At 36.2% G+C, this 22347-nt stretch overlaps 1 protein-coding gene across 1 annotated transcript in view; it reads right to left on the bottom strand.

Moving 5' to 3' along the window:
* CNBD1 (cyclic nucleotide binding domain containing 1) overlaps nt 1–22347 on the bottom strand; it is a 506061-nt gene that overhangs the window by 120482 nt on the left and 363232 nt on the right. Inside the window, exon 9 of the mRNA XM_070075280.2 lies at nt 1373–1482. Within this exon, the coding sequence (XP_069931381.2) occupies nt 1373–1482 (110 nt within the window). The remainder of the gene's footprint in view (nt 1–1372; nt 1483–22347) is intronic.

Raw genomic sequence — 22347 nt, 5'->3', positions numbered from 1 at the left:
AAATCAATATTTTTAAAAGATAAAATAATTCAATTTTTCATTTCTACAAATGGAAAATCTTTACACTGAATATGTCTAGTATAGCAGAATTCAAGTCAGCTTACATATTTCATTGAATTCCATGGAAGACCGCGTGACCAACAAAAAATTAGTGCAAACATTTCTTTTACCTGTTTTATCTTATATATATATCAGTTTTTTACCTGTTCTAGAATTTCATAAATATGATATTATATAGAATGTAGTCTTATGAGTTTAACAGTTTCACCCAACTTTGAAATTCATCCATTTTCTTGCATGTGCTAAACAGTTCTTTTGTAAATTTTGAAATGTTTTTTCTGATACTTTACTTTTTCATGGTAATGGAATATTAATACAAAGGGAAATCATTCCCCTTCTCCCTCTCCTATCCTCCCCCTTTTTTTTTTCTCCCTTTCTTTCCTTTATTTTTTAGTTTCTGAAATAGCATATTTTTTCACTAAAATTATAGTCAAGGGCTTAATGCTCTAGTAAATAAAGAGAACAACAAGTAAATAGACCTTAGTTCTGCAGGATGTAGGCCAGGGATGTACACAAGGATCAAATGGACAATGAGCATTTCACCTCTATAGTAAATTTTAAAGTAATCACACATCATTAAACCTATAGTTGCATAACATCCTTAACCATTGGGTTGACAGAGATATAAAACAAAATTTGACAAAAAATATTTGCAGCAATACTGATACACACAGGGATTTCATTTTTGTTTTTTTGTTCTTTTTTTTTTTTTTCTATTTTTAACTTTAGTTCCCACATATGAGGAAGAAGATGTGGTGTTTGTCTTTCTGTGTCTGGCTTATTTCATTCAACGTGATGTCCTACAATTGCATCCAATGTGTTACTTGTTATTTTTCCTGCTGTGGGGTATTCCAATGTATGAACACACCACCAGGTTTCTGTCCATTCAACATGTCCATTGACATTTGGATTACTCCTACTTTTTGGGTGATAAGCATTTTTGTACGACATTGTGTAAACATAGGTTTTCACTTCTCTTGAATAAATATCTTGAGTGGAATTGCTAGGTTATACGGTGAATTGCACCTTAGTCAATCTGATATACCTTAAATAATACCTTATTATGGTTTTAATTTGCATTTCTGTGGGGAATAAGCATGTTAAGTACTCTAGAATGTTAATTGTTTATATATCTTACAACTCAATATATCTCATAACTTACCTTTTTATATCTCATCACAACATAAAGGAAAAAAACTGAAACAGGTAAAAATTGAAATTTTACAAATTAATAGTAAAAGATGGCCATAAGTATCCAAAAGGATTCCAACACACTTTATTCATTAAAGAGAATACAGAAATTTAAGCTTACCACTTTATTCGTTTGTAGTCTCACAAGTCCTATGATACTTCTATAGATGTTACAATATCCAGAATTAATATAAGCCACAAAAGACATTATATTTCCACTTTCCACTATCACTGAAAACAAGAGAGAGTACATTATTTCATAATTTTCTTCTCGAAGAGATCACTTTAGATATTACAACTATAATATTTTTCTTATTTTATTCCCTAACTATTCATAGATAATTTCTTAAGTGTTATTGGTTTCTAGCCAATAATTACTTGGTATAAAATAAAAATATTTTGCCTGGTATTCATTTCTTTAACTCATACAGAAGAAAACATTGACAAACCCTTAGCAGTAAAGGCTGTGCTGATCAATTGGTTAAGGAGGGGAAGAGGTGAATGAGAAATGGTCCCATCTGTAGCAATTCTTTTCATAGCTAATTTCAAAGAACTAGCTTGTAAAATCCCCAAATATTTAACAATCGATACTCCAGCCTCTATACTATTAGCTAGCCCCAGTACTCTTGTGAACACTCATATTATAGTGGTTTAAGCTAGGGTTTTGAGGCTACTTTGGACTGGTTTGAAATCTTGTACTGCCACTTCCTATGTCTTTAAGTGAATTACATAACCTCCAATGGCTTCAGATAATTTAGGATTAAAATGGCAAAATTAGGAGTTCCTAGACTACACTCAACATGTGGCAAGGAAGTACATACAAAGCACTAAGCACGACACCTGGAATATGCTATTTCACAATACATCATGTTGTTAGTATTGTTATTTCAAACCTACAAATACACCTTAAGGCCAAGATATACGGAAAACTAAACTCTACTATTAGTTCACAGCTATCAATATTAAACAATTTATATTTAGAGTATCAGAATAATTTAAACATTGAAAATTCATGTTAAAATTTCTATTTAAAATTAATTTTCCACTTTGTTCCTTTTAAAAATGTATCAATATTTTTCTGAAAACATAAAACACAAGAATGATAACTTCAATATAAACATGTATCTTCCCCTAATTTTATAAAGTAGAGAATTAAATACTCTTTAAAAACATTTTCATTTATTTTCATGCAAATGAGCATACACCAATATTATAAAAATTGTTAATATTAAGAAATAATAAAGAAGATAAAGAATAGCATGTTTAAAAATTAATAACTATTAAATATAATTTACCACCAGTATAAAAAAAGCACCAGAATTTAAAAAATGAAGACAAATGATGTGGCAATTCTATAATTTTGCTGACATTTTTTTTAAATTTTTATTTAATGAATATAAATTTCCAAAGTACGACTTATGGATTACAATGGCTTCCCCACCATAACGTCCCTCCCACCCACAACCCTCCCCTTTCCCACTCCCTCTCCCCTTCCATTCACATCAAGATTCATTTTCGATTATCTTAATATACAGAAGATCAGTTTAGTATACATTAAGTAAAGATTTCAACAGTTTGCTCCCACACAGAAACATAAAGTGAAAAATAATAGATGATTTTTTAAATGATGATGAAATCAGATCAGACCTATTGTCATGTTTAATCCCAGTGAGAGTCAAGTTGTGAATTTGGGAATTGATAATTTGTTTTTTTAACAGATCAGTTTAGTATGCATTAAGTAAAGATTTCAACAGTTTGCACCCCCATAGAAACACAAAGTGAAATATATTGTTTGAGTACTCGTTATAGCATTAAATCTCAATGTACAGCACATTAAGGACAGAGATCCTACATGAGGAGCAAGTGCACAGTGACTCCTGTTGTTGACTTTACAAATTGACACTCCTGTCTATGGCATCAGTAATCTCCCTATGCTCCAGTCACGAGTTTCCAAGGCTATGGAAGCCCTCTGAGTTCTCCGACTCTTATCTTGTTTAGAAAAGGTCATAGTCAAAGTGGAGGTTCTCTCCTCCCTTCAGAGAAAGGTACCTCCTTCTTTGAAGACCTGTTCTTTCCACTGGGATCTCACTCACAGAGTGAGATCCGAATGCCTTTAGGGCTGATTCTGAGGCCAGAGTGCTGTTCAGGACATCTGCCATTCTATGAGTCTGCTGAGTATCTCACTTCCCATGTTGGATCACTCTCTCCTTTATTTATTCAATCGGTTAGTATTAGCAGGTATTAGACTTGTTTATGTGATCCCTTTGACTCTTAGTCCTTTCATTATGATCAATTGTGAACTAAAATTGATCACTTGGACTAGTGAGACAGCATTGGTACATGCCACCTTGATGGGATTGAATTGGAATCCCCTGGGATGTTTCCAACTCTACCATTTGGGGCAAGTCAGCTTATACATCTCTTCCCTCTCTTATTCCCACTCTTATGTTTAACAGGGATCACATTTCAGTTAATTTTCAACACTTAAGAATAACTGTGTGATAATTACAGAATTAAACCAGTCATATTAAGTAGAACAGACAAAAAAATACTAAGAGGGATAATGTATTAAGTTGTTCATTAAAAGTCAGGGCTATGCTGATCAAGTCACCGTTTCTCATAGTGTCCCTTTCACTTCAGCAGGTTTCCTTTTTGGTGTTCAGTCAGTTGTCACCGATCAGGGAGAACACATGGTATTTGTCCCTTTGGGACTGGCTTATTTCACTCAGCATGATGTGTTCCAGATTCCTCCATTTTGTTGCAAATGACTGGATTTCGTTGTTTCTTACTGCAGTATAGTATTCTAAAGAGTACATATCCCATAATTTCTTTATCCAGTCTACTGTTGATGGGCATTTAGGTTGGTTCCAGGTCTTGGCTATTGTGAATTGTGCTGCAATAAACATTAGGGTGCAGACCGCTTTTTTGTTTATCAATTTAAACTCCTTTGGATAAATTCCAAGGAGTGGGATGGCTGGGTCGAACGGTAGGGTTATCTTCAGGTTTCTGAGGAATCTCCAGACTGACTTCCATAGTGGCTTGACCAGTTTGCATTCCCACCAACAGTGGGTTAGTGTCCCTTTTTCCCCACATCCTCGCCAGCATCTGTTGTTGGTAGATTTCTGTATGTGAGCCATTCTAACCGGGGTGAGGTGAAACCTCATTGTGGTTTTGATTTGCATTTCCCTGATTGCTAGTGATCTTGAACATTTTTTCATGTGTCTGTTGGCCATCTGGATTTCCTCTTTTGAAAAATGTCTATTGAGGTCCTTGGACCATCTCTAAAGTGGGTTGTTTGTTTTGATCTTTGGAGTTTCTTGATCTCTTTGTAGATTCTGGTTATTAAACCTTTATCTGTTGCATAGTTTGCAAATATTTTTTCCCATTCTGTCGGTTGTCTCTTCACTCTCCTGACTGTTTCTTTTGCAGTATGAAACTTCTCAATTTGAGGCAATCCCAATAGTTAATTTTGGCTTTGAGTGCCTGTGCCTCCCGGGTCTTTTCCAGAAACTCTTTGCCTGTGCCAATATCTGGAAGGGTTTCTCCAATGTTCTCTAGTAACTTGATGGTGTCAGGTCATAGATTTAGGTCTTTAATCCATGTTGAGTGGATTTTTGTGTAAGGTGTAAGGTAGGGGTCTTGCTCCATGCTTCTGGACGTGGAAATCCAGTTTTCCCAGCACCATTTATTGAATAGACTGTCCTTGCTCCAGGAATTGGTTTTAGATCCTTGATCAAATATAAGTTGGCTGTAGATGTTTGGGTTGATTTCTGGTGTTTCAATTCTGTTCCATTGGTCTAGCCATCTGTTTCTGTACCAGTACCATGCTGTTTTGATTACAACTGCCCTGTAGTATGTCCTGAAATCTGGTATTGTGATGCCTCCTTCTTTGTTTTTGTTGTACAAGATTGCTTTAGCTATTTGAGGTCTCCTGTGTCTCCATATGAACTTCAGCATCATTTTTTCCAGATCTGAGAAGAATGTCTTTGGTATCCTGAGTGGAATTGCATTGAATCTATGAATTGCTTTTGGGAGAATGGACATTTTGATGATGTTGATTCTTCCAATCCATGAGCATGGAAGATTTTTCCATGTTTTGGTATCCTCTTCTATTTCTTTCTTTAAGATTTTGTAATTCTCATCGTAGAGTTCTTTAACGTCCTTGGTTAAGTTTATTCCAAGGTATTTGATTGTTTTTGTAGCTATTGTGAATGGGATTGATCTCAGCAGTTCTTTCTCAGCCGTGTTATTGCTTGTATATACAAAGGCTGTTGATTTTTGTGCGTTGATTTTATATTCTTCCACTTTGCCAAACTCCTCTATGAGTTCCAATAGTCTCCTAGTAGAGTTCTTTGGATCCTCTAAGTAAAGAATCATATCTTCTGCAAAGAGGGATAGTTTGACTTCTTCCTTCTCAATTTGTATTTCTTTAATTTCTTTTTCTTGTTTGATGGCTCTGGCTAAAACTTCCAGACCTATGTTAAATAGCAGTGGTGAGAGTGGGCATCCCTGCCTGGTGCCAGATCTCAGTGGAAATGCTTCCAACTTTTCTCCATTCAATAGGATGCTGGCCGTGGGTTTTTCATAAATTTTTGCTGACATGTTTTTAAAAACAAGCATGCTATCTCCATTTTCTCATATAATATTTGAACTCAAAGTTTATAATAATAAATTAAAATGTTAGTCTCCTATCTCCAATCAGCTATTTTGTGTCCATGTTATTCTATATTTCTATTGTTTTAAATCATGTTTTTGCAGCAAAACAATATTATGAGTCATCTTAAATATTCAATAATGTGTGTAGAATAATGTGTATAGTGTAGAGACAACAGTACATTCAAAGAGGGAAGGTGGGTGGTTAGTACAGTTAGGTTCCCAATTGAGAATTGGTGTGACAGAATATTAAACTTAGACAATTAAGTTTCTAAAGTCCAGTTCTGCCCTCCAGTGTAACTTTCTGCTAGTGAGCTACTTGAGATGAAGCAGATTACGACTCAAGTAGTTGGGTCCCTCATAACCATGTGGAAAACTCAGATTGAGTTATGGCTCCTGGCTTTGACCTGACCCAGATATGGCTGTTCTGGACTTTTATGATGTCAACAAGCAGATGAGAATTCTCTTCCTGACTCTGTCTCTAGCTTTCTGTCTCTTTGTATTTCAAATAAAGTAAATGAATAGAAATTGGAAAAAAGCAAGTGGAACTCCTCTACCATTATGTTACAGGAGAGAAAAGACTAACTTCTTTAAGAAATCAGTAGAAACATGGTGACTCCAGGTGGGCACTACATATAAGGAAGCAATGCAAACAAGTAGATACAAAGAAATTAATTATCCCTAACTTTCAGATCTATGCTATAGTAAATATTTTCATGAAAATAAAACTCTATATAGACCATAAATGGTATATATCACATCAAAGAAGATTAAAGACATGGATATTTTTTCTGGCATTGAAGTGAAGCAAAAAATGAAAAGCTAGACCACTGTAGCAAAATTTATTAAGACATTCCTTTTTTCTGGGGAGGCAGGGTGTAATCTGCTAACTGAATAATTATCTCCAAATATATCATAATCACCACAAATATTCTCAGTGAAGACAAAATTGTAAAACATTTCTCAATTAGATAAATAGTCTGAATTTAATGACATAACAAAAATATGTGCCTTGATACTTACAAAAAATAAGAATTTAAACGTTAATGTTAGTATTTTTTACTATAAAAAGTGCCACATCAATTATCTAGGCTCTATATCTCCCATTATATTGCTTACTTTTTTAAGTTTTAATGTTTATTTTTAATTTGCATGTGTTTCATCAATACATTATGTACATAGTGATTCTTCCCAGTGAATGTGCCCTCTTACCCATTTTCCCTCCCCATTTTGTGATCTCTTATTTTATCAAAGGAAGAGCAATAAAAAGAAAGAAAAAAAATAACAAATGGAGGGAAAAAAAAACTGAGAGGTGTTCCTCAACAGTCTAGACATGGGCTGATCGATGTTATTACTTCTCAAAGGTGATTTCACTTTTTTTCCCTCTTCCTCTTTCCCTTCCTTCCTCCCTCTTCTTTCCTTTTAGAAACATAATTGTTTTTAGAGAAGAACCCAAGGATGATACATCTCTTGTGAGCTCTTGGACATAACTATAACTTATGAGACATAGTAATATACTTCTGTTAATATACTAAAAGGAAGTGATTTGTTGAAAAAGTTTTGCTATTAAGTCTCATGGTACAACTCTTTGGGGACACAGATACTGCATGAGAAGTTAGTGCACAATGACTCATGTATTTAACAAGTAACACTCTTATGTATGACATCAGTGATCACCCAAGGCTCTTGACATGAACTGCCTTGACTATGGAAGCCTTTTGGATCCACTAGCTCAACAAAGCCATAAGCAAAATGGAAATTCTCTCCTCCCTTCAGAGAAAACAACATCCTTCTTTGTAAAAAGTGAAAGATTTATATGGTCTGAATAGCACATCCTTCTTTGGTGGCCCCTCCTTTCCTCTGAGGTCTTGCCCATAAGGGTATTTTGCTGGAGTGTAGGATGTCTTTTGCTGGAGTGTCTTGGCTTTCCATGCCTGATATGCTCCTACTGTGCTTTCCAGACTGATCAGAGTGCCTTACAGGCTGATTCTGAGGTCAGAGTGCTACCTAAAGCAATTGTCCTTCTATGAGTCTGCTGTGTGGACTGCTTCCCATGTTGGATCCTTCTCTCCTTTTTATTTCTGATTATTATTGTTTCCATACACTTCGCCCTACTTATATGATCACTTAATCTCTTGATCCTATCTATATGGTTAATTTAGTACGTAATCCTATCTATTTGGTGTTTATAACACTTAAGCTGTTATTTTTATTAACCAGCTCAAGGGATTTTGGGGTCCTATAGCAAGTTGTTAAGTTGTTAAGAATACCCCTAGAAGTAAGTCCATAGGAAAGTATGTAGGACTATACTGTTTTGCAGTTATGAACTTCATACATTTCACAATTACAGTATTAGGATCTTGGTAATTCTTTCCACCAAGCCCACCCTCCCATCACACTCCCACTCCCAATCTTCTTCCCTTTCTTATTACTCTTATTCTTTACTAAGATCTATTTTCAATTAACTTTATACATATAAGAGTAACTCCAGTTCAATGAATTGTATGAAAGAAAAAAGGAGATGGAAAATATTCTAGATGAAAAGAAAGGAAAAGATAACCAAAAATACAGAATTAAAAGCTGTCCTTCAATAGACAAGAGAAGGGCTGTTCAGAATCATTGCTGCTAATAGTGTCAATTTCATTTCTACATGTTGCCTTCTGCTTGCTCTGTTATCATATGTCAGAGAAAACATATGGAATTTGTTTGAGATTGGCTTTTTCACTAAGTACAATGTTTTTCTGTTTTGTCCATTTTGTTGCAAATGCCTGGACATTATTTTTTTTTAATTGCTGTTTAGCTCCGTGGTGTACATATCCTATAATGTCTTTATGCAGTCTTCAGTTGATGGGCATTTGGGTTGAATCCATGTCTTTGCTGTTATAAATTGAGCTGCGATAAATACAGTGGCACAGCTATCTCTTTCATATGCTGATTTGATTTCCCTTGGGTAGATTCCCAGGAGCAGGATGGCTGGGAAATAAGGTAGGTCTATGTCCAGACTTCTGAGGTATTTTCACATTGTCTTTCATAGTGGGTTTACCAGTTTACATTACCACCAACAGTTGACTAGGGTACCTTTTCCCCACATCCTCGTCAGCATTTGTTGTTTGTTGATTTCTGTTTGAAAGCTATTCTAAACTAACTTAAGAGTTAAATGACTTTCCTATTCTTAGCAGGGCTTCAACACTGTAAGCATATTTTTTTCCACAAATTTTCAATGAACTTTTTAAAACTCCTTGCATACCTTGCTTTTTTAAAATTTTATATATTTATGATTTTTAGAGGACTTTCAAAGATCTCTTATAGTATCAGCTTATATTATTGCCATAGTTATTTCAGCTTTAGAAAGCTTGATCTTTTCAGAACTGTACATTTGACTCCCTATTTCATTTTAAATTTACCACTGCTTTATAAAACTGGACTTTCCCTTATGCTTGATGCTGACTTTAGGAAGTATATGAAATGCATTTAGCAGTGTCTGCCAAAAAGTCAGTCTGAGCTCTTAATAAGAAAATGTCAACGAAAGAACAAAAACACTATAAATCCATATAAACTCAAAGCCATAAATAAAGACATTCAAATATCATGAACACTGGCATTACTAGACACAGAATGTTAAATACTTGTATGTAAAATGTTAAATGATGCAAAGTTATTTTCTAAATGGCCTTGTATGAGATAGAAATGTCCTGACACATTTGAGATCATTCATTGATTAAATCAGTTGATCCTGTGTTTTTGTTGCTGTTGTTTTAATGTTTAAGGGAAACACAGAAAGAGACAGAGGGAGAGGCATGCAGGGAGATTTGCCATCTGCTGGTTGACTCTCCAAATTTCTACAATAGCTGAGGTTGGTTGAGCCAGAACCAGTAGGTTGGAATTCCATCGGTTCTCTCAGTGCATAGCAAGAACCTAAGGATGCAGGCCTCCCTCCTCTGCATTTCCAGAAACATTAGCAGGGAGCTGGATCTGAGCTGGAACTTGAACTATGTTCAAATTAGGGATGTGGATGCTCTCTTCATAAATTCAGGATTAAGCATATTTTTTTAAACTTTTATTTAATGAATATACATGTCCAAAGTACAGCTTATGGACTACAATAGTTCCCCCCCATAATGTCCCTCCCATCCGCAACCCTCCTCTTTCCCACTCTCTCTCCCCTTCCATTGACATCAAGATTCATTTTCATTTCTCTTTATATACAGAAGATCAGTTTAGCATACATTAAGTAAAGATTTCAACAGTTTGCTCACACACAGAAACGTAAAATGAAAAATACTGTTTGAGTACTAGTTATAGCATTAAATCTCAATGTACAGCACACTAAGGACAGAGATCCTACATGAGGAGTAAGTGCACAGTGACTCCTGTTGTTGACTTAACAAATTGACACTCTTGTTTATGGCATCAGTAATCACCCTAGGCTCTTGTCATGAGCTGCCAAGGCTACGGAAGCCCCCTGAGTTCACCAACTCTGATCATATTTTGACAAGGCCATGGTCAAAGTGGAAGTTCTCCCCTCCCTTCAGAGAAAGGTACCTCCTTCTTTGATGACCCGTTCTTTCCACTGGGATCTCACTCGTGGAGATCTTTCATTTAGTTTTTCTTTTTTTTTTTTTTTTTTTTTTTTTTTTTTTTTTTTTCCAGAGTATCTTGGCTTTCCATGCCTGAAATACTCTCATGGGCATTTCAGCCGGATCCGCATGCCTTAAGGGCTGATTCTGAGGCCAGAGTGCTGTTTAGGACATCTGCCATTCTATGGGTCTGCTGAGTATCTCACTTCCCATGTTGGATCATTCTCTCCCTGTTTTATTCTATCAGCTAGTATTTGCAGACACTATTCTTGTTTCTGTGATCCCTTTGGTTCTTAGTCCTATCATTATGATCAATTGTGAACAGAAATTGATCACCGGGACTAGTGAGATGGCATTGGTACATGCCACCTCGATGGGATTGAATTGGAATCCCCTGGTATGTTTCTAACTCTACCGTTTGAGGTAAGTCAGCTTGAGCATGTCCCGAATTGCACGTCTCTTCCCTCTCTTATTCCCACTCTTATATTTAACAGTGATCACTTTTCAGTTAAGTTTCAGCACTTAAGAAGAATTGTGTATTGATTCCAGTATTCAACCAAAAGTATTAAGTAGAACAAACAAAAAAAAATACTAAAAGGGATAACATATCAAGTTGCTCATCAACAGTCAGGGTGAGGGCTGAAAGTTTTAGATTTTAGAGTATTTCAGAATTTGAATTTTCAAATAAGGAATGCCTGATACTCTGGTGTGTGAAAAATATGCTTAATCCTGAATAATAAATAATAAATTCGGGATTAAGCATATTTTTCACACACCAGAATATCAGTCATTCCTTATTTGAAAATTCAAATTCTGAAATGCTCTAAAATCTAAAACTTTTTGAATATGAACATGATACAACAAATGGAAATATTTGAGGCCAGCATTGTGGCATAATGGGTAAAGCTCTCACCTGGACATTGGTGTCCCATATGGGCACCGGCTTGTATCCCAGCTGCTCCACTTCCAATCTAGCTCCCTGCTAATGGCCTGGGAAAAGCAGCAGAAGATTGCCTAATTGGTTGGTCTCCTGCCACCCACTTGAGAGACCCAGATGTTGCTCCTAGGCCAGACTGAAACCTATGTTTAAAAAGATTTAGATGGGCCAGCGCCGCGGCTCATTAGGCTAATCCTCTGCGTTGCGGCGCCAGCACACTGGGTTCTAGTCCCAGTCGGGGCACCGGATTATGTCCCGGTTGCCCCTCTTCCAGGCCAGCTTGCTGCTATGGCCAGAGAGTGCAGCGGAAGATGGCCCAAGTCCTTGGGCCCTGCGCCCCATGGGAGACCAGGAGAAGTACCTGGCTCCTGCCATTGGATCAGCGCAGTGCACCGCCGTGGCGTCCATTGGAGGGTGAACCAACGGCAAAGGAAGACCTTTCTCTCTGTCTCTCTCTCTCACTGTCCACTCTGCCTGTCAAAAAAAAAAAAAAAAAAAAGAAAGAAAAAAAAAAGATTGAGATGGATTGATGGATGGATGGATAGATAGATAGACAGATATTCCAAGTACACAAATTAACTCCCAATCTCAAAGACCTAAAAAAATAAAAAAAATAATCCCAAATTTAGCAGAAGGAAGAAAATCATAAATGCTACAGCATTAATGAGTGAAATAGAGAATTTAACAAAAATGGGAAAAAACTAGTCCAGCTAAGCGTTGTTTTTCCTTTGAAAAAGGAAATTGACAAGATTAGGAAAAAAGAGATAAGACCCTAATAAAATCACAAGTAAAAGATATAATTAATTTTGGTGTCACAGAAATAAAAAAGATTCTAAGAGGATAACACTAACAATTATATGCTAACAAATTTGATAACCTAGAGGTAGATAAATTTCTAGAAACATTTCATATACCAGGATTAAATTATGAAGAAAAAAAGAGAACTGTCCAGAACTAAATCAAGAAAAGGTTTTGATTCAGTGATCAAATATTTTCTAGGACCAGATGTCTTCATTGCTGAATTTTACCAAGATTTAAAGATGACTTAACAACAATCTTTAAGTTTTCTGGAAAATTGATGAGGGAGAAACACTTCCAAATTCATTTTAATAAAGCCAGCAAGACTCAGATAACAAGACCAAGGAAAGATTCCAAATGAAAAAAAAAAAAAACTGAAAACAAACAAACAACAACAAAAAAGCAAGCTATAGGCCAGTATCTCGAATGAATATATGTTCAAAAACCTTTAACAAATTACTAGCACATTGAATTCAATAGAATATTAGAAAGAACATACACCCTGTCCAAGAAGCAGACAAGGATTGTTCCAAAATACAAAAGTAAATGTGATAAACCACATTAACATAACAAAGGTTTAAATCTACATAGATATCAAAATAGATGCAGAAATAGTACTCAACAACATTCAATAGTCAATCTTTATTAGAAAAAAAAGACACACAATAAATCAGGAATAGAAGTGCTTCAATATAATAAAGATCGTAGAGGAAAATCACACAGCTAATATTCATAATGGTGAAATATTAAGTTTAACTTTAAAAAAAAAAGATAAGGAACACAGAGCTGTTTCAACAGAAAACACTGAAAATAGCATTAGAAGTATTTTCAGTGTAATTTCTTAGAGAGGTATTATAAATGTTATTTTCCAAGTATGAAGAATGAATTTTATTGCTTTTTCTACTAAAGCTGATTAAACAGAGGGAGGTATTTGGTATAGTGTTTAAAATAGTGCTTGGGATGCCTAAATTCTTTACTTGAATGGCTAAGTTCAATTCCCAGCTCTACTTACAACCCAGCTTCCTGTTAATGTGCACTTTGGAAGGCAGCAGGTGATGGCTCAATTATCTGAATCTTTGCCACCAACATGAGAGACTTTGATGGAGTTTCAGGCTCCAGACTTCAACCTGGTCCAGCACTGGAAGTTGTGGGCATTTGAAAAGTGAACCAGAGGGTGGAAGACTCACCTCTATCTCCATTCATTTCAAATAAAAAGAATAGTATTTTAAAGCTTTATTAACAAATCCTCAATTAAATTTAGGAAATTAGCATACACTTTCTATCATGTAAAAATACTATCCTGTTCATTAAAAAGCTTGAAAAATTTGGCAAATAATAAAAGTACAGTAAGAATAAGATAATTAAATGGTATTAATTCCAAATCAATTTTTTTAACTTTTATTTAACAAATATAAATTCCCAAAGTACAGATTTTGGATTACAATGGCTTTCTCCCCCCCATAACTTCCCTCCCACAAGCAACCCTCCCATCACCCTCTCCCTCTCCCATGCCATTCACATCAAGATTCATTTTCAATTATCTTTATATACAGAAGATCAATTTAGTATATATTAAGTAAAGATTTCATCAGTTAGCACCCACACAGAATATAAAGTGTAAAATACTGTTTGAGTACTAGTTATAACATTAATTCACATTGAACAACACATTAAGGACAGAGATCCTACATGAGGAGTAAGTGCACAGTGACTCCTGTTGTTGACTTAACAATTTGACACTCTTGTTTATGGCGTCAGTAATCTCCCTAGGCTCTTGTCATGAGTTGCCAAGGCTATGGAAGCCTTTTGAGTTCCCCAACTTCGATCTTATTTCAACAAAGTCATAGTCAAAGTAGAAGTTCTCTCCTCCCTTCAGAGAAAGGTACCTCCTTCTTTGATGACCTGTTCTTTCCACTGGTATCTCATTCCCAGAGATCGTTCATTTAGTTGTTTTTTGTTGTTTGTTTGTTTGTTTGTTTGCCAGAGTGTCTTGGCTTTCCATGCCTAAAATACTCTCATGAGCTCTTCAGCCAGATCCGAATGCCTTAAAGGCTGATTCTGAGGCCAGAGTGCTATTTAGGACATCTGCCATTCTATGAGTCTGCTGTGTATCCCGCTTCTCATGTGGGATTTTTCTTTCCTTTTTAATTCTATCAGTTAGTATTAGCAGACACTAGTCTTCTTTATGTGATCCCTTTGACTCTTACACCTATCATTATGATCAGTTGTGAACTGAAACTGAACACTTTGACTAGTGAGATGGCATTGGTACATGCCACTTTGATGGGATAGATTTGGAATCCTCTGGCACATTTCTATCTTTACCGTTTGGGGCAAGTCCGATTGAGCATTTCCTAAATTGTACATCTCCTTCCTTTCTTATTCCCACTCTTATATTTAACAGGGATCACTTTTCAGTTAAATTTAAACACCTAAAAATAAGTGTGTGTTAATCAAAGAGTTCAACCAATAGTATTAAGAAGAACAATAGAAATATTAAAAGGGATAAAGTATTAAGTTGTTCATCAACAGTCAGGACAAGGGCTGATCAAGTTACTGTTTCTCATAGTGTCCATTTTACTTCAACAGGTTTCCTTTTTGGTGCTCAGTTAATTGTCACCGATCAGGGAGAACATATGAAATTGTCCCTTTGGGACAGGCTTATTTCACCCAGCATAATGTTTTCCAGATTCCTCCATTTTGTTGCAAATGACAAGATTTCATTGTTTTTTTTTTTTTTTTACTGCTGTATAGTATTCTATAGAGTACAATTTTTAATATTTTTAGCATTTGTAGTTAAAAGATTTCCTGAGAGAGTCAAGCATCGTAAACTGCAGACACTAATGTTTTTTGTTCATATGGCTTAAAATCTGAACTTGATTTGAAATGTGTCATTATTCTAAGATGCTTTCAAGCTAGAGGATGTAAATTTTATTTATTTTGCTCAGATAATTTTAAAATGGTGCGATTACTCAAAAAGAGATTGGTAATAGATGAAATTTTGTTGTTAAAATCAAAAACTTCAGCTATAACTTGATGTAAGAACATCAAATAAATTCTGAAATCCCATACACATAATTTTTTATCAACTATCTGGTATTATGGGAACATTTGTGAGCTATATAGAACTTATTTTTCCTGATTTCTTAATCCCATCCCTTCTACTTTCACTGTTTGTTTCATTCTTCCACGTCATTACTATTGTGCAAATCAATCAATTATTAATGAAGTAGAAAGAATTAAATTGCAGTAGAATACATGAACTTTGTATAACTGAATGCATTTGTCACTTTGCTACTGAACAAAAGTATATTCCCCTTGTGGTTACAAAATTCTGGTAATAGGCTGGCGCCGCGGCTCACTAGGCTAATCCTCCGCCTAGCGGCACTGGCACACCGAGTTCTAGTCCCGGTTGGGGCGCCGGATTCTGTCCCGGTTGCCCCTCTTCCAGGCCAGCTCTCTGCTGTGGCCAGGGAGTGCAGTGGAGGATGGCCCAGGTGCTTGGGCCCTGCACCCCATGGGAGACCAGGAAAAGCACCTGGCTCCTGGCTCCTGCCATAGGATCAGCACAGTGCGCCGGCCGCAGTGCGCCGGCTGCGGCGGCCATTGGAGGGTGAACCAGCGGCAAAGGAAGACCTTTCTCTCTGTCTCTCTCTCTCACTGTCCACTCTGCCTGTCAAAAAAAAAAAATCTGGTAATAGTTTTATAGCCTATACAAGTATATTCTTATTGTCTAATAGCAATTTAGCAATTTTCAACGTGGTAAAATAATTTTATACTTGCTCATTTGTCATTCATCAAAAGGAGCTCATATAGTTTATTTTATGAGTTCCCTTTTGAGCTCCATTTAGGAGAGGTAAAAATTCTACAAGTATTGTCACTGGATAAGAGAATTGTATTCATTACCTGTTGGTTTTATTACTGCTATAGGCAAGGCATTTAGAACAACATGAAAATACCTCATGGGGACAACAGGCTCATTGCTTTTTATTGGGTCACAGCTCTGTTGTCCATGTTGGCCATCTTTACTTCAATACCAAGCATTCATTTATCACTACTACTTTGATGCCTCCTCTGCCACTGAACTCCTGAAATTACTGTCTTGACAGTAACTAGTATAATTCCCGATGTGCAATAAAATGTTACTTTTCACAGTGAATATCCTTCATGTTCTCTCTGCACAGAGGGACCACCTCTGTCCTGACACCCTCCCACCCCTTGATTTATGTTTGTAGCTCTATACAATACATAGGCTCTCATAAACTCACTGGTCTTAATTTCACAACGTCATGATTTTATTTCCCTTCCTCAATTGTTCAAAATTCCTTGTTTCAGATTTCTTTAATTATCCTTATTCTCCTCTCATATTCTGAGCCATTGCCCTTTATAAACTCTCATCAGCTTGGTTTTCAGTTTTCCATGAAATGAAGGATTATGACTAGCAGGATTGTAAAGTATGATTGAAGACATTACACTAACGAACGGCTCTTCTTGCCCTGAAATTTGACAGAGGTGCTGCTATCAACTTGGCATAATAGATACAGCTGTGATTGTATCAATGTCTATATTGATTTCAAGTTCCCTAATCTCCCTAATCCCCCATTTCTACCCAACTCTCTCATTTTAAATGTGTTTTCCATGTATTTCAATCTCATTCTCTTTATTGCCATCTCATTCTCTGTCGTTCTATGGAAAGTGTAGTGATCATCCTTACACATAAGTACACCACGCAAAACTGGAAACAATCATCTGAAGTCATTACCAAGTATTATCTCTGATGTACACATAAAGCTAGAAAAAAAATTTGTCTTCTTATCAGCTACAATATAAACCTACAAAATGTTTTATGTATAGATTTAAATGTTGCAGCTCAATAACAGGGAACAATCAGTTTGAAAATAAACACTATTTTGATTCTGCCTAAGAAAACTTAAAAGCAAGACACAAAAATATCAAATTATTGATAAATACTTAACCCAGAACAATGGTCAAAAATGTATAGAAATTTAATAATCCAGCACTTGCCAAGTGAAATTTAGAATTCCTGAAATCTAATACAAACCTATAACATATGCAAAGAAATATCAACAAAAGATCCATAATGAAAAGTAATTTATTGAAAAAAACTCAGGAATGGCATAGATGATAGGACTAGAATCCAATGATAATGGGAACAGTGGCACAGCATATTAAGCTGCCCCCTGCAATGAAGGCATCCCATAAGGGCACCAGTTCAAGTCCTAGCTGCTCCACTTCCAATCCAGCTCCCTGTTAATGTGCCTGGTAAAACAGCAGAAGATGGCCTAAATCCTTAGGCCCCTTCTACCCACATGGGAGACCTACATGAAGCTCCTGGCTCTTGGCTTTGGCTTAGCCCAGACTTGGTCATTGTGGCCATTTTGGGAGTGAAAAAAGCAGATGAGTGCATTGAGGATGGAGGGCTTCTTTCTCGCTCTCTCGCTCTCTCCTTCTCTCCCCACTTCATATAACTTTTTTCAAATAAATAAATCTTAAAAAAGAAGCCAATGATAAGAAACAACATTCCTTTCTAAAAAAGATTTATTTTATTTATTTGAAAGACAGAGTTACAGAGAGTGGCAGAAACAGAGAACGGTCTTCCATGCACTGGTTCACTCCCCAGATGGCCACAAAGGCTGGAACTGTGCCGATCTGAAGCCAGGAGCCAGGAGCCAGGAGATTCTTCTAGGTCTCCCGTGTGGGTTCAGGGGCCCAAGGACTTGGGCCATCTTCTGCTGCTTTCCCAGGCTACAGCAGAGAGATGGATCAGAAGAGGAGCAGCCGGGACTAGAACCGGCGCCCATATGGGATGCCGGCCCCAAGAAACAACATTCTTACAGATCCCATATGTTTAAGAAGCTGGTGAACGATTCAACATGGGAAGTGGGATACACAGCAGACTCACAGAATGGCAGATGTCTTAAACAGCACTCTGGCCTCAGAATCAGCCCTTAAGGCATTCGGATCTGGCTTTAGAGCCCATGAGAGTATTATAGGCATGGAATGCCAAGACACTCTGAAAAAAAAAAAAAAAAAGAACTATATGAAAGATCTCTGCAAGTGAGATCCCAGTGGAAAGAACAGGTCCAGGTCATCAAAGAAGGAGGTACCTTTTTCTGAAGGAAGGAGAGAACTGGAAAAAAAAAAAAAAAAAAGAAGCTGGTAAAAGAGTAGTGTTTTTTTTTTTTTTTTTGTAGAAATATGTAATATTTTAAAAGACTCAAATTAAATTCTAGAAATGAAACCAAAATATCTGGTATGAAAAGCATAATGGATATGATGAATAATTAGATTAGACACTAATAAGAAACAATTAGTGAACTTGAAGACATGTCAATAGAAGTTATATAAAGTATGATGCAGAGAAAAGGAAAATCATATACATGTACACACACATACACATACAAAGGACAAAGCAATAATGAGAAATGTGATAAGTTCAACAGGCATAACGTCCATGTAATTGATGTACTCTCAAATAGAGGAGAAAATATCTGAAGAAGTTATGTACAAAATATTCCACATTTGATTAAAACTAATGCTGTATCCAAGAAGAGCAGAATACTCATTGTTTACTAACACACATAGAACACTTAGCAACATACAGCATATTTTGGGTCATAAAAAAGGCTCAACAAACTTAAAACAACTCTACTAATACAAAATACATTCTTTAACCAAAATGGAATTAAATTAAAACTAATTGAAAAAATACCTAGAGCAAAATCCAAACTACTGAAATATTTAAAATCATATTTCCAAATAAAACAAGCAAAGGAGAAATCAATGGGAAAATTAGGAAGTGTTGTTCATAGGATTAAAACAAAAAAGTCTATATATTAAAATCTGTGCATTCATTGAATGTAGGAATTACAGGAAGATTAATTGATTAGAAAAGAAGAAAGGTCTCAAATCAATAAATTCGGCTACTGCCTTAAGTTGCTATAAGAAGGGTAAGTGTTGTGGTACAATGAGTCAAGAAACTGCTTAGGAAACCCACATCTTCTATAGGAATGTCAGTTTGAGACCTGGCTACTTTGCTTGCAACCTAGCTTCCTAAAAATTTGACTTTGGGAGGCAGCAGATGATGCTTCAAGTGCTTAGGTCCTTGCCAACCAAGTGAGACCCAGATTAACTTCCTGACTCCTGGTTTTGGCCTGGTCTAGACCTGGCTGTTGCCATAATTTGGGGAGTGAACCAGCAGATGCAAGACCTCCCCTGCCCCCACCTCTGTTTTTCCCCTCTCTCCCTTTCTCCCCTTTGCTCTTTCAAATAGACGAAAATAAATAACCATTTAAAAAGTACTATGAGAATAAACTAAACCCAAAGGAAGAAGTGAAAAAATAAATCCATTAAAGAAAAAAAAATGTATAAATAAAAACAGGGAAAACCATAGCTGATTTCTTGAGAAAATTTATAAAATTGATATATCTCTAGCCAGGCAGGTTGCACACACAACAAAAATCTCATTTAAATCTCTGAGATTACTACAATTATAGCCATTTTACAAAGGAGAAGAATTAGGCACAGAGGAGCTACTTGATTTGCCCAAGATCTCACAAATAGGATATGGTACAGTTAGACTTCAGACCTGAGGGTTCTCACTCTCAAGCATCCCCTGGAAACACGTCAAATATTCAAATATAAAAAAGGTATCATCCATCCACAGAACTAAACACCCACAAGTAAAATCAGTCTCTGCACATATTCTGACACTTTTTCTGCTTTCAGTGAATATTGAGCATCTCCATACATCTTCATACATGATACCTTACTATTTTTTTATTGGCAATGGTGTCCTAATACATGAATGTTCCATAATTTATTTAAGCAACTCATTCTTGGTTGACATGTTATTTCCCATATAAAAACTGTATAATAAACATCATGTAGAAATAATTATAATCAAGCAACTGTGAATATAATAGCAGTATAAATTTTAAGAACTAGATTTTACACTTAACAAAAATGTTTAGTTCATATAGATATTGTCAATTAATTGAAGATGTTGCCCTAACTGTGACAACTACTCATAATCTAACAGATTTTATTTTCCAAATTCAAACACAATACAATTTGTTAATGAAAGTTATTTTGCCTCCTTCTTTAACAACTCCATGTTGATTCTTTGCTTACAATTTTTACCAACTTCATCACTTTAATGGTAATGTTGCTAGTATTTACTGCTAAAAACGCAGCTGGGGTGGGCATTGAACACAGTGGTTAAGACATTGCTTGGTACACCTACATCATTTGAGTGTCTGGCTTTGAGTCCCTGCTGTATTTCTGATTCAACTTCATGCTAATGCAGGTTCTGTTGGCAACAGATGATGACTCAAGTACTTGCTGCTGCTCACATGACAGAGCCAGATGGACTTCCAGGTTTCTAACTTCAGCCTGGCCCAGCTCTGGCTGCTGTGAATATTTATAGATCTTTCTCTCTCTCCCCCTCTCTTTATGTCTCCCTTTCACAGAAAATGAAAATAAATAATTTACAAATTAAAAATAAGAATGTAGCTGAATTCTTTTTGAGAAATGAATCATACTATTATGTCATGAAAGGCTTCATCTGTGTTGGACATAAATGAAGGGTGTCCTCAACTTTTTTATCTGCCTTTAAGATGAGAATATGGTTGATTTCTTCTTTGTGCTATATTTTAATTAAACATAATAATAGATCTTTTTATAAAATTCAACTAGCTCATTGAGTTCCTTTGGTTCTGCTATTCTTTAAAGTGTTGATATGCTGCTCAGTATTATTTTTAACATTTCTGTGTTGATATTTGAATTTCAGATGGTCAGTAATGCTTTTTCTGGCATCACTGTCAGCCATAGCATCCATGTTATGCTCAGCCTGTAAAAACACACTGGTTTATCTTAAAACATCAATGCTGGAAAAATTAATCAAGTTAACTGATCTTAGTTCTATTAAAATATTCATTTTATTACTACAGTGTGCTTCTGGTACTATGCAAGATCTCTTCAGTAGCCTAGAAGAGACTGTGTTGATTATCTTCTGTGACAGACACAGTAAAATCAAGTTTAGACTAATAAATGCAGTGTACAACATGGGGGTAAACGCATTTTTCCTTCCCATATTGTTATGCACATAATTTGTATTGCTGATGTATTTTCTTTACAGTCATGTAAGAAGAGCAGAGAAGCAGGTATATTAAAAAAATCTGAGCCGGCGCTGTGGAGTAGCAGGTAAGGCTGCCACCTGAAGTGTCAGCATCCCATATGGGTGTCAGTTGGAGTCCCAGCTTTTCCACTTCTAACCCAGCCCCCTGCTATGCTCTGGGAAAGCAGTAGAAGATGGCCTAAACACTGCACCCATGTGGGAGACCCAGAAGAAGCTCCTGGCTTTTGGCTTCTGGCTTCAGACTGCCACAGCTCCAGATGTTGTGGCCATCTGGGGAGTGAACCAGCAGATGGAAGACTTCTCTCTCCCTCTCTCTCTCTCTCCCCTACCAAGCCTCTGCCTCTGTGTAACTCTGCCTTTCAAATAAATTAATAAATCTTAAAAAAAAATGACAAATTTTTAGTATATATTCAATTTATTTAAGAAGTGGTAACTTTATTTTTTAGATTTAATGAATTAATTGTCTGTTTGAAAAACACACACAGAGAGAAAGATATTCCATCTGCTGGTTCAATCCACAAATACCCACAACAGTCAGGGCTGGGTCAGGCCAAAGCCAGGAACTCAGAATTCAATCAGATCTTCCATGTGCATGGCAGGAGCGCAAGTGCTTCACCACCACCTGCTGCTTCCCAGGGTGCACTCAGCAGAAAGCTGGAAAAGGGGTGGAGGCAGGACTCAAACCCAGGCACTGCAGTATGCAATGTTGGTGTTCCAAGTAGTGTCTCAAGTGCTATGTCAAATGTCTGCCCTGACAACTAGTAATTTTACACCCTGCATACTACATTTTAAATAAAATAGATACTAAGAACAGCCATAATGCATCAGATCTCCCTGAGATGCACTGCCTTTTTTGCAGGACACTGGAGATATGGTTGAAGTATTTGCTCTGTGATATTCTGTAGTTCATATGCATTAAAAATCATTCACTGTCTCTAATTAAAAAAACTTGCTAAGTAATGTACATTATA

Source organism: Oryctolagus cuniculus, chromosome 6, assembly GCF_051225735.1.
Source record: "Oryctolagus cuniculus isolate XC-2025 breed Fujian yellow rabbit chromosome 6, ASM5122573v1, whole genome shotgun sequence".
NCBI classification, from domain to species: Eukaryota; Metazoa; Chordata; class Mammalia; order Lagomorpha; family Leporidae; genus Oryctolagus; species Oryctolagus cuniculus.
Note: the sequence above shows the minus strand (reverse complement) of the source record. Positions and strands in the feature narration are given on the sequence as shown.